Source organism: Lepisma saccharinum, chromosome 14 (assembly GCF_977018435.1).
Source record: "Lepisma saccharinum chromosome 14, izLepSacc3.1, whole genome shotgun sequence".
In the NCBI taxonomy this organism is placed as follows: Eukaryota; Metazoa; Arthropoda; class Insecta; order Zygentoma; family Lepismatidae; genus Lepisma; species Lepisma saccharinum.
In genome coordinates this window covers 78,387,896-78,401,192 of record NC_139242.1, presented here as the reverse complement: position 1 = coordinate 78,401,192, position 13,297 = coordinate 78,387,896, and the positions used below count along the sequence as shown (strand labels likewise).

At 38.7% G+C, this 13,297-nt stretch overlaps 1 protein-coding gene across 5 annotated transcripts in view; it reads left to right on the top strand.

Moving 5' to 3' along the window:
- The window catches only part of Nep3 (M13 family metallopeptidase neprilysin 3), a 159,815-nt gene that overhangs the window by 98,752 nt on the left and 47,766 nt on the right, over positions 1–13,297 (top strand). For 2 of the 5 annotated variants that reach the window (XM_083136035.1, XM_083136036.1), the window contains exon 3: positions 3,525–3,620. The exons of the other annotated variants lie outside the window; for them this stretch is intronic. In XM_083136035.1, coding sequence (XP_082992161.1) covers positions 3,525–3,620 — 96 coding nt within the window. The remainder of the gene's footprint in view (positions 1–3,524; positions 3,621–13,297) is intronic. 5 annotated transcript variants of the gene reach the window in all.

The window sequence follows — 13,297 nt, the reverse complement described above, 5'->3', positions numbered from 1 at the left end:
GTGATAAAATAATTTATTGGGATAAGAGAACAAGATCATAAGCATTGTGGACAAATATTTACTTTATCTTAGTATCAAAAATGTTTACATCACTTTGGCAAAGCACTAAATTCTGTGTTCATTTCTTACAAAATCTTGAACTGCTTCCTCTAAGTTTCACTTCCTCACTTATACCCTGAAGATGAGAGTGCCGTTAGCTTGTACACGATCAAATAAACCACGAACGATTCGTTGAATTGAACGCTTAAAATCGACAATTGAAAGTCGTTGAATACGAAATCTTGAACGGTGTGAAATTGCAAATGTGCACGATCAAAGAAAAATTGGACAGAATTTTATTTCCAAAGAAAGAAGTAGGGCACATAAGAAATTCGAATGAAGTGTGATGTTGATGTATTTTCTCGATATTAATAGTCTAAATGTAATCTGAGACACCAGAAAACCAATGTGAACACAACAAAATACAAATGGTTGTTTTCCATTGTGTTTATCTAAACTTCAATTTGAGATCAACACAAAATATTATGTTTTACGGTTGGTTGTCGTCTTGTCGAATATACAGTATTTCATTATCACATTACTCACTGCTGTAGAAATATTCATTATCCTTTTTTGTTTAATTAATACAGAATGTTCCACCGCTCATCCTTTCCTTTCTCTGAAGTCACAAACACGTGTTTACACCTTTACACTTCCCACGCTGCCACAGAATAGAAATAAATAGCATTCTGTACCTCGATGCTTCTTTCCGATAATCAATTTCAATAGCTCTCATTGGTCGACAGTCAGGCTTGGATGGCGTTGTTCAGAACCATTCCTAATTAGAATTCTTGGACCTAACATTGGACCCAATGAGAAAAATGACGTTGTCTCTGACGTCATTTCCTTTCGAGTGCAAGGATCAATTTAAGTTTGTGGGCAACACATATAGATGGATTGCAGAATTTAAATCCAAGGTCCCTTGGTTCAATTCATACACACTCCCACGGCAAGTCATAGTTTTTATTAATAGATTAGGAACAGGACATGTACGTACACCAGCACATTTAGCAAAAATAAATATTAAAACTCAAGAAAATTGTAAATGTGGCAATAATAATCCTGATGCTCAACATTTATTTCTAGAATGTCAATTTTTTTCAGATCAACAAATCACACTCTACAAAGGTTTACAACGTTTAAAGATTCAATTTCCAATATCACTCGCATTCATTCTAACAGATTTATCCCCTTCATTAATATGGATGCTGTATGCATATTCTCGTAAATGTAGACTCGAAATATAAAGTGATTTTATATATACATATATATATTAAAAAAAGAGTAAGAAACAGCAAAAGGACAAAAAAAATTGAATTATTCATTATAAACGTTTTATGTTTGTGATTCTGATTAATTTGTGAGACAAACTATCAATTTTAGAAGAAAACATTAAAACAAATACAAAACAAGAACGATGTCCAAAGTGGACAAGATAATGCTGACAGGGACAGTTAAAAAGAAGAAGAAGAAATTCAAGCGTTCAATTCAACGACTTGTTCGTGATTCATTTGATCGTGTACAAGGCGCATTACTCTTATCATTTTGTGTCAGGGCTTGTAGCAACTGCGGTTTGTGAGGTTTACACATCAGCTGCTTACGAATAAACACGCCATATGGTTTTCTGGGGCGGTCAGCTACAGTTCACGACTTGCAAGGTGCGTGGATTTTCGTGGTCTCCTTGCAAACATTTTCCTAATTCTGTTTACAGGTTCGTTGGGTACTGGTGGATTATTACCGAAACGCGTGCGAAAATGTCTTTGCACCGTTGTTATCGAATCAGGCTACTAACTCCATCACACAATACGCTTTCTGCTTGCCACTTGCAATTTTGCCACACTAGCGATCCTGGCGGAGCAGCGGTAAAGCAGCATAAACGAGCCAAATTGGAATACAACTTCCAGAGGTTTTTTTTATATATATATTGATGCCTTGTTTGATCGTAAATGGTTACGTCATAATAACAGTCTAAAATCGTTTCATTCCTGTTGACTTACTTTGTTTACTGTGTGTAATTTTGTTTCGATGTAACTTTAAAAAGAAAATCCAAACGGTAAGATTTATGATCACATACATACCTGTAAGTACGTAGAATTTTCAGGAAAAATGCAGGCTCCACCAGGACTCGAACCCGGGTCTCTGGCATACTGTGCCATTGCTCTAACCACTGAGCTACCGCGCCGGCCTGGTTTCGCCTGACTTTTCGCTGCCGCGGCATGTCCTAACCGGGATTCGAACCCCACACCTCTGGCGAACACTGAGCTACAGTGTATCAAAGGCAACAGGTCCCATTGTGGTAGCGCTAGATAGACGATTCCACACAGGTAAAATACCGGCAGCGAAAAATCAGGCGAAGCCAGGCCGGCTCGGTAGCTCAGTTGTTAGAGCTGGTATGCTAGAGACCCGGGTTCGAGTCCTGGTCGAACCTTCATTTTTCACTGAAAATTACGTAGTACATCTCCTGTGTGTGCCTAATTCAAAAGTATACCCCAAGTTGTTGGTATATTTATTCGTAGCTTTTCGTTAAATGCTAGGAGACACTATCACAGATCAACTAAGGAACTTGTTGTTCTGAAGCTACATTTGTGTTGCCCTGTTTGTTACCCCTTATCGTACAACTTCCTGAAGCAGATAAAGTAAAGGTAAAAGCAAGGTAAAGTGTCGGCAAATTCTCCTGGGAAGGATTTAATGCGCTCCCATTCCTCCTCCTCCGCTGCTATTTACACGATACTGAAACGAGCAGATGTAGCTTGCGTCTATACTTTCAGTCAGCCTTGAAATGTTTTGCCTTAGCTGATTTCGCGGAAGCCTTTTCACCTTAGGATCCAGCGAAAACATATAGTTGGAAACAGAGTTGCCAAATTTAGCTTTTCCCCACGTTACAAATATTCAAGTTAATAATTTAAGTGTTTTAAAGTAATTGTTCATAACGTTACATCTATGCAAAAAGTAACTCTGTTAAGTTACAGCTACTTGCTATTAAAAGTAACTATACACTGTCCCAGCTAACTGTGGAGCAGGGCTGCGCATAGCGGCAGAGGAGGAGGAAAGCAATCGAGTGGTGAAAGCGCAGCGTTGCCAACCGTAGGGCCCTGATCGTACATGTACGGACGTACGATCCAGACCTTTGTCCGTACGCTAAATGTACGGCTTGTCAAAATTTCCACTTGCTGTTTTATCCATAATATTTCCCTAAGAAATTCTTAAACCAAGCGAACGGACCTGGAGACAAACATACGGTCCGTTTGCCATGTGCTACGGTATTGTCGCTTTCAAAAGTTTGCAACACTACAGAACGAAGGAGAGAAAGCGGGTAACTCCCATCGCCCATTACGTAATCCCGCTTCTCTCACTGTTCATTGGTGGAGCCGTCTCGCGTCACTACTTGCGCAGAGACTTGTTCTCGTTTGCCTGGTCTACAGTTAGCTGGTACGGGATTTACTTAGAGTTACAATTCCTAAAAAGAAACTTACTTGTAAATGCAGCATACGGAGTTTGAAGAGGACGGCAGTAACAGTGTTGCATCCGTCCAACTAACAGAAGGACTGTCTGTCGGGACTACACACATCGGATACCACAAGGTAAAGTGTCTTTCGTTTTTAATGCGTCACCCTCGGAGGATTCATCCACCCCATGGATTTTATCGTATTATACTCTGTCCCGGCTTTCTATGGAGCAAGCGAACGAAAACGAGTCTCTGCGCAAGTAATAAACACGTGAGAGAGAACCGTGTTGCGTGGAGGGGGGAGGGAAGTGATTGCAGTTACCAGCCTTCGAGCAGCGTGTACTGTTTTGGTCAGCCCACTCGATTCCCCCCCCTTCTCTGCCGTTATGCGCGGCCTTGCTCCAGAGATATGCGGGACAGAGTATAAATGAGGCAGTAAATTACTTTGACCACCAATATTTCATGAAGGGTTGCCAGGTTGCCATTATGAATAATCGGGACAAAATCCCCGGGTTCGAATCCTGGCCTGGGAATGGATATTTGTGAGTGTCCATTCATCAATTTCATCATATCATCACTCATCCCCATCTTCGCAAATTAGCCAAAAGTGGCACAAAAAGCGAAGTAAAATAAAGCAAATCAAATCAAATCAAATCAAAACGGGACAAAATCGCAATCACAAGTTGAAAATAAGAGACAAAATTGCAAAATCACAGTAGATAACCATAATAATCATTTGTACTCACCCTTTCATCTTAAGAACAATTCTTTGTTATGGAAAGAAACTAGTAATACTGTAGATGCTGTATTCTTAAGCTCCATTCCTCGAATATGCTACAGTGACTACCGTGTGCTATTGAAAATTCTTTGTTGCAGTATTTGCAACTTGCCTTATTAACTACCACTCTCCTTCAACCAGCGGTGAAAATCTTCTTCCTCCATCCACGACTTCCGAAATTGTCATGGGACATATTACTTAAATAAGAGATTGTCCCTTAAAATCAGGGACACCTGGCAACCCTGATTTCACGTAAGCACTGTGTTAATTTTTTCTCGCTTCACCATGAGAGAGACCTGTGTTTACGCGAGGGACACCTTTGATAATTTCATCACCGATAATTTTAGTAAATGTTTAACACTATAAGGCTCTTATATATATTATACATGAAGGCGGATATTTCTTTTAAATAATGTTCATATATAACTGAGATTATAACATATTTAGTACGTGACACGGATTATTAACATTACAATTTGTTTTGTAACTCCCTATCGTCAGCAAAAAGTTCTAGAAAGTGTTTTTCCAACTTTGCCAATAGCTTCAGTTGTCATCTAGGTGTTGAAAGTGTAAACAAAATCTGCCATGTTCCCGTAAAAAGTTTGTAAGAGAAGAGGGCCCGGTATTTTACGTCCTATAAAACTGTAAAATATGTATGTAATTATGTCATATAAAGTGGAAAATATGTCATGAAAAATTACAAATATGTCAGAAAAATGCAGAAATATTCCCAGTAAAGTCAAAAATATGTACAACATGTAACGCCACGTCTACTTATTTAACGTGCCTGACGTCGATCTGGTTCTACATTACAATGGTAATGTCAAACCCACAAAAACAATTAAACAAATAAACAAAAGGCAATCATTAATAACCTATTTACCTTTTGTCCCAGGGTAAGTGCCATCAGTCGGAGCCCAAGAGATTACATAGGGTAGAACAAATCACACCACAGGGTTAGTTCTATATATACTGTAATTTCTATAAAAGAGCACATGCATAAACATTACATCATTGCCCCTTTCACTCATACATTCACTCACGCATTCATATCTCGGCAATCCAAAAAACATGAGTAATTAGTACAATAATAGTTCGGCGGCATGTTTAAAGTTAGCTACATTGATTAAACTGTTCTTAATTTGACATTTACTTTTGCATTTACGGAAAAACCATGTTCCGGTAAGAGCTTAACTTGTACAACAAAACACTACTCCTTTTATGTTGTTGTAATTGAATGTTAATCTTTATATGGTTACTTTTTGCGGTTAACCAGGATCACTGCTATATAATTATATTGACAATTTATAGCGTCGTACAATCTGAATGTTAAATACTTTGGATAAATGAATAAATGAAAGCTGTACGGTTTTACAAGTTAAAAATATAGTTGATGCAATTTAATCACCGTAATAAGCAATGTCTTGGTAATGTTTACGTAATTAGCGAGTTCATTGGATGTCACGACGGGGCTAACGAAGCTTATCCATTTTCACGTCCATTCCGGCTTACCTTTGTCGGCTCTGACTGAAGTCCTCGTGGTGGAAATGTGGAAGCTTATCGGCGTGGTCAATAGATGGTTTCCTGGCGATAAGATTGGATTTCCTGCATCTTCATAGGTGGCAACTGGGTCAGACGCCCCTCCCCGCGGGGCCTTTCGCTGTCTCTACTCCATCTTGATAGTAAACAGCCACGTTCGAAATAAACACAACACGGAACGGTGCGACACACAAAGCGGATACTTTACGCGCGTGGTTCGCGAAAGATTGTGTACGATAACACGCTGAAGAAAATCTGAGTAAAACTGTGTCTTCCGCTTCTCCGCTCGTCTATTTATTTGCGATTCAAAAGGTTCGTTACGGTACCCTCTCTGTCCAAGCGTTGTTAAATCGTCCTCAAGTTGTAGTCTCTTGTCCTGCTATCTTCCCCCGTGTATTTGGAGTTCTTTGACCCTTCTCCAAAAGCACCTCGAAGAGAGGTTACCCTAAGACTGGGCCTATTGTAACCTGCACGTTCGTTCCGAAGACAGTGCCAGGGAGTCTGTAGCTATTGTTATCCAGTCTAGCTGTTTAACCTTTAATATCGGGCTTAATTTATCTCCTATCAAATTCTGCTTTGGGGATTTCGTCGATGATAATCTGCTGCTGGGCTGTCTTTAATTTCAGTTGAATCTGACCATTGGTAATAAAGTTGTATTTTTATATTTCTTTACCCGAGGCTCGGCCTCTTCTCTCGGGAAACAGGCTAGTCCTTCGCTCTCCGCCGTCCAACTCCCGGTGAACAGCCACCATCCAATGCATATTATTGCTTATTACGATGATTAATTGATTTACCTGATAATTAGCAAGATTTTATCGTTATAAACACTACTCTCGAATTTCTCCCATACCCGATAGAGTAGAGTAGGGGCTGTAATGTACCGAATGTTATTTTTACTGTTTACTTTGTGAATAGGGAAAAAGGCAAAGAAATGAGAACGAAACTTCTTTACTTCCCGTTCAACAATGAGAGAGAACATTTTTCCTCAATAATGTTTGCATGGCTATCAATTGTCGGCGGGATAAAAAAAAAGTGGGGTATTATTGTTCTGTACTAAGAAAAGACCTTTCTTCCTCCGCAATTTCCATATCCTGCCATCGACAATATGAACTATCCGTTGTGCTAAAGCTACGAAGAAAAAATATGAAATAACTGATTATGTGCGAGAGAATTACGAAATTATACAGAAATATCTCTTATTACAACAAAATTGAAGAAATGTGTTGTAAAAACGCGAAATTGGTGAAATATGTCAAAATATGCTTTGTCAAGTTTGTCTATTTCGGCTGATTTTCATCAGATATGTAAAGTTCTCACCCAAATATTAGATCCAAAGCCAAATGAAAAATATGTTATAACATATAGTCCCGGGAGATGACATAAGATTCCTTTTTCCAGCAGTCATTACTAACCTGTATTTTAGTACCGAGCTACGTAAGCGTATTAAACTATTGCATATATCTAGACAAGAACAAAAGCAAACATGAAGATTCACGCAAATTCTAAGCAGATGTAATTGATCAGATTTTGGAATATAATACTGTAAAAAAATTTTTTTCGGAAGGAGAGAAAATTTCGAAAACTGCTTCGCTGGCATCGGTCAAAGGTTCAGCTGAGCCTTATGTTCGTAAACCTTGCATTTGATGAACTCCGACGCGAAAAAGTCCGATCGGGTGACGAACCGTGTCCGGATTGGCCCGAATCTACAAAAATGTTCCCTTGCAGTACGATTGTCACTTTTCCCGCCAAGTGTCAGCCCGAACGTCACTCACCGCGCTCTGGAGCGCAGGCGCACAGTGCGAAGCAGAAGGCAGACATCAACCACACATTACAATGATTTCCACCTATTTACTACTCATTTTAAAAATGTGCCATAAGATTTCTTTTTTTACATTTTTTCTACATTCAGTGTTATCGATAAAATGTCCAAGAATCACCGAGCTTTGCGTTGTCTATTCAGTAAAAGTTGTCTCCGCAAAGCGGAAGTTGCAATATGGTTGCCAAGCGCAGAGTCACATCGAGTTGAAGCGTGCATCTGTCGCGCCTTGTCACTCTCACCTCCGTTAACAATGTTTTTAGCGGTTTGAGAAGAGCTGGTCTCTTCCACTGTCTGTGAGGAAGCTTTTAGTGCATTTTTATCTCTTCTTCCCTCTTAACGTGTTGCGTTCGTCCTGTGCAGGGCCCTTCACAAACTTGCACTTCTAATCTTTTTCAAGGAGCTTTTCATACCCTTTTTTAACTCTTAGGTAAGCATTTTCTATAAGGGACAATTAGCCCGTGTACATTGAAGTGTGCAAAATGGTCATGTGTGCTGAAGCATCCGACAATTTTACTTCATTCATTCATTTAAGTGATTGTGAAGGTCAATTACACACTAAATCAATAACAAATGCACACTCCATTGATATGCCCGCACGGAAATCAGTGCATCTAGTGTGCAGATCATTAATGACCAATCCTCGTATGCAGAAGGATTTCCCCAAGCTTCCTTCATTTGGCATTTTGGATTTGCGTTGTCCTAACATTGAGGAACATTCCTATAAATTCTTTAGAATTTAATTCCGGGTTGAGGCCAAATTTTAGCTAATTCCACTCTACTAATGATTTTACGTCATCTTGTACTTCCCTAGGTTATTGAGGATTGATCAAATGTATGAATAAACAAAAGCAATGTCTCACACAAGATTAGAACGTAGGACCATTGACTTCATAGCATATCCTATCGCGTTAATTACTCCACCACGGAGCCATCAAACTGTTCAATCTCATCCAATCATGATTCACGACACACTCATGCAACAATATGATTGTTTTACCATGTACAGTGGTTGTTTTCCACACATGGTATGGAACATATCAGTACATTAGATTACAGTTAATGATTATTTTCAAATAGGTACAAGTGTAAATGCATATGAAGATATTATACATAACATTTAAAAACAATGATTACATTATAATTGATTTGATTAAGGATTCTTGTAGTTCTCCTTGCTCTTGCTAATGTTAGTTACAAGGTACGTTTACATTAATTACATACACATAATAGACAAAATCAATACATACAGGTTGTCTCATAAGTAATAGCGCAAACTGACACAGCTGAAAGTACACGATAATAGAAGCAAAAAAGTCTCAGTTAACATGGGTCTGCAAACGAGCCGTTTTCGAGATAATCGCGAATGTGTGGTTACAAGCCGCCACTGACTTCATTGTTTGTAAACGTCATCCTAGTTGGTAAAATGCTAATAATACAGTAAGAAAAGTGATTCCCACAATACGATTACACTGTGTACTGATTGTATCCATCCTGTTTGATTCCAACGCCACCTCTCGGAAATGTTCTGTTTTGTAAACAAAGAGCAAACCTCGGACCGCGCAAAGGAGTATAGCACTCGGTGTTTATAAAATGCAATCAATGACTGCTTGTACCCACACATTCGCACACATTATTAGGATTTACCAACTAGGACGACGTTTACAAAGAATGAAGTCAGTGGCGGCTTGTAATCACACATTCGAGATTATCTCGAAAACGGCTCGTTTGCAGACCCATGTTTACTGAGACTTTTTTGCTTCTATTATCGTGTACTTTCACCTGTGTCAGTTTGCGGTATTACTTTTGAGACACCCTGTATACATGTCCTAGGAGGTTTATTTTATTTTAGATGTGACAATTTGCAATTTATTGTCAGGGACTCTTTAACAGAATAAAAACAATGATCTACTAGTAGGTATTTTTTTACATGCTTTTTATATGAGGTAGCTGAATGTAATACTTGTACAGATGTATAACAACGGCTCAATAGTGACGCGACGTGCTTCCTTCTAATGAAAGACATAACACTAGCGTCGTCAATGCTTTCAGGCCTGTTCTGAAGCCATATTTCTCTGCAAGTTCATGGGTCACATGACAATGAGTCCGGGAGCACAAAACCTTGGTGTCGGATTCTCCTCTTGGCGCTCTGCCTGCGACGGGATGGCGTTACAAAGCTCCGCACCTCTTAGGCTGCCAATAGCCTTTGTTTAATATGAGACGAGGAAAAACTTCCCATTGTCACATTTCCAGAAGCAAGGTCGGGTTCCTTTTGTCACGTTTTACAACAATGAAGATAATAGAAGACATGCCATTAGCAATTATTAATGGATTTTGATTGAGATGGTATCACGTTACAGTTATCATGGGTCTTTTCCCCGCAGTGGGGTTTGAAACATGTCTTCAAACCAGGTCGGGGGGGGGGGGGGTTAAAATGTGGGCTTTGTTTTGGACCCTGCCGACATTATTATTATTATATTATTATTAATATACAAAACAGTAATTTTGCCTGTAGTATTATATGGATGGTCCCTTACATTGAAAGAGGAACATAAATTAAGAGTGTTTGAAAATAAAATCCTTAGAAAAATATTTGTATCTAAAAGGGATGAAGAGACAGGTGAGTGAAGAAGGTTACATAATTTAGAGTTTGGTTTGAGTTGCTGTTTTAAGTCCACTTTATGCACAGTAAGGCTAATTGGGACTGGACCTACAGTTTAAAGTGGGATCCGAACCACTTGTGCCTCCACCGGGTATCGAACCCGGGACCCCTTGATTACAAGGCAATGACGCTACCACTGCGCCATGGGGGAGGCCCTACATACATAATTTAGAACTAGATAATTTGTATTCATGTCCAGATATTATTAGAATGATTAAATCAAGAAGATTTGGGTGGGCAGGCCATGTGGCACCATTGAGAGAGGAAAGAAGAGTTTACGGGATTCTTGTTGGAAATCCTGATGGTTAGAGACCAGTAGGAAGACCAAGACGAAGATGGAGGGGATAACGTTGAGATAGACCTGAAGGAAATCGGTAGGGAAGGAAAAGAGAATATAGATCTTGCTCAAGATAGGGACAGATGGATGACCTGTGTTGCTGCAGCCATAAACCTTCGGGTTTAAGAAGGCTAGAGAGTTAGTTACTTAGTTGTTATTATTATTATTATTATTATTAAGTTTTGTTGTTATGGTACTTCACTTCCACTAATTGCATGCTCTGTATTAATAACATTTGTAAACTTTAAAATATAGACATATCTGATTAAAAATTATTCATTATTAATAAAACAATACATTTAGATTCATCAAGAGAATTCTCAACTAAAACTGTTTCCTTCTGGCTTTCATGGCAGCCAACTGGTGAATGAGAGACTCAGTCATTTTCTTGCAGGACATCAGCATTCGCTGTGAAGGATGTCAAAAGGAGAATGTCTGCTATCTGACGGTGAATTTCAGAGGGCACTTTTAATACTTTTTAGAACACTGAACGACCGCTCTTCGCTGGCATTTGATGGTAAAACAGTCACAAGCGATGTCAAGCTTTGGAAATAACTGTTAAATATTTGATCTAAGAAGTTATTTAAACGTTAGAAACTCCTTCTGCCTTTCTTCATGAAATGATCAACTAAAGGACTTGGCATGATGTTTTATTTTGCTATTGTCACAATATTAGGGAATTTTTATATAATGGTCGATGGTCTTTGTCACTTGTGGCCCTTCAGCGTGTCATTGTTGTGCACTCCCCTGGACTTTCGGCCCCTAGGCTATAGCCTAGCCCAAAATAGCCCCCCCCCCCCATGCTTCAGATCAAAGAAACAAGCGACACATTTACTGTGAGTGCACGACCGACAGACCGAGACGACACCATGCACGATATTGAGAAAAATGTCCAGTCCGAGCGACACGTGCAGCTGGGTACCAAATGTTGCATTTATTTCTGAAGGCTGGTTTCCACGTGACGCATGTCACCTGTCACGTATCAGATGTCTCTGTCTAAAAGCTGCCTAAGTTTGTGCTCATAATATTACCTATGCATATTTTTTTTTGTTTTTGCATTTCAAAGGTTTTAAATGTTATTTCATGTATATGTGTGTCTGTGTAACTACGATATCATATTTTCGAATATTCTTATGGCCTCCCCGATGGCGCAGTGGTAGCGTTGTCGCCTTGTAATCAAGGGGTCCCGGGTTCGATATCCGGTGCAGGCACATACTGGTTCGGATTGCACTTTAAACTGTAGGTCCAGTCCCGATTAGCCTTTCTGTGCATAAAGTGGAATTACGAATATTCTTGGTCGACACCCATAATTTTCATTATATAATTACTACTTATAAGAGATCTACTTTTTCCAAAATGTAAAAATGGTTGATTGGAAGAAAAATCCTATGCCTTAATTCCGTGATTATAAATTAGGAAATAAATGAAATGAGAAATGGAGGAATATAGAACATGTACACTGTATACACGTTTGACGTTCTTTTTTTTTTTTTTTAGGAATACTGGACTGAAACAGGGTTATGACCTCCACAAACCCCCCTTGAACACGCCACTGTACGTAGAGGGAGGGGTAATTTTGCGGACCACACAATAAACATTTTGGGGGGGAGGGACTTTTTTCCTTAAAATAATATAAAATTCAACATGTATATATATTTTTCTAAAAAAAAAAAGTATGGGTGTCAGGGGCAAGGCAGGGGGTGGGGGGGTGGTCCTTCGAGACTTATCGAACGGACAGAGAGCGAGACAGACCTTTGTAAAATCGATACGAGACCGAGACTCATTGTCCGAGAGTCCGTAGTTTGGGAAATTAGAATACATGAAAATTTTGACTAATACAAAATTGGCAACTATGTAATTTATTGATACATGGACTATACGTGTTGCTTAATTTCCGAAATCTTTCCACATTATGTACATCTTACACTTTCTTTAAAAAAATAATGTTAGTTTGTTTTAATAAGTATTTTTACATAGTTTGTTTCTAATACTTCAAGACTTAAAACACGAGAGAGACTAAAAACGAAGCAGTCATCTGTAGCACGAGACCGAAAAAGAGACAGGCTTTATCATTCACGAGACAAGGCGAGATCGTACAAAATTTTATTACTCAAATCTTATGGATTTGATTAAGAATGTAGGTTTTTGCAGAGTACTACCTAGATAGAACCAACTGAATAATTGAATAATGTCCAGGCGGGTATTATTTTCCTCATGAAGCTAATTTGTTCTTCTTTTTGTAACGGTGGTGATGAGCGTGTAATGAATTGTAACACTCAAAAGTACAGTGCGTTTCTAAAAAAAAAAAAAAATAAGTGAACGAAATAATTTGCAGTCAACAAGTTAAAACCATAGTTTTTATATTATTTTGTAGCGAAGATAATTCAGGGAAAAGCTCAAGCCCGATAATCCCTGTGTTAAAAGTACCACTGAGAAGAGATGCGAGGATTTAGACAGTACACTTGTATCAAACCTATGTATAAATACGAAAATTCGATCATTCTTTTAGAATCGCCCTATACATTATGAATGTATAATTAATGAAAATATAGAGGAATGCAAATAATTTCTGTTGGGAAAAAAATAGTTTAAACTACAGTTTATGTATGAATAGGTTCATCAGCACTGAAATTATAGTTTCAAGTGAAATTCGATCCCAGGTATTCGGTCTAAATTAGAAC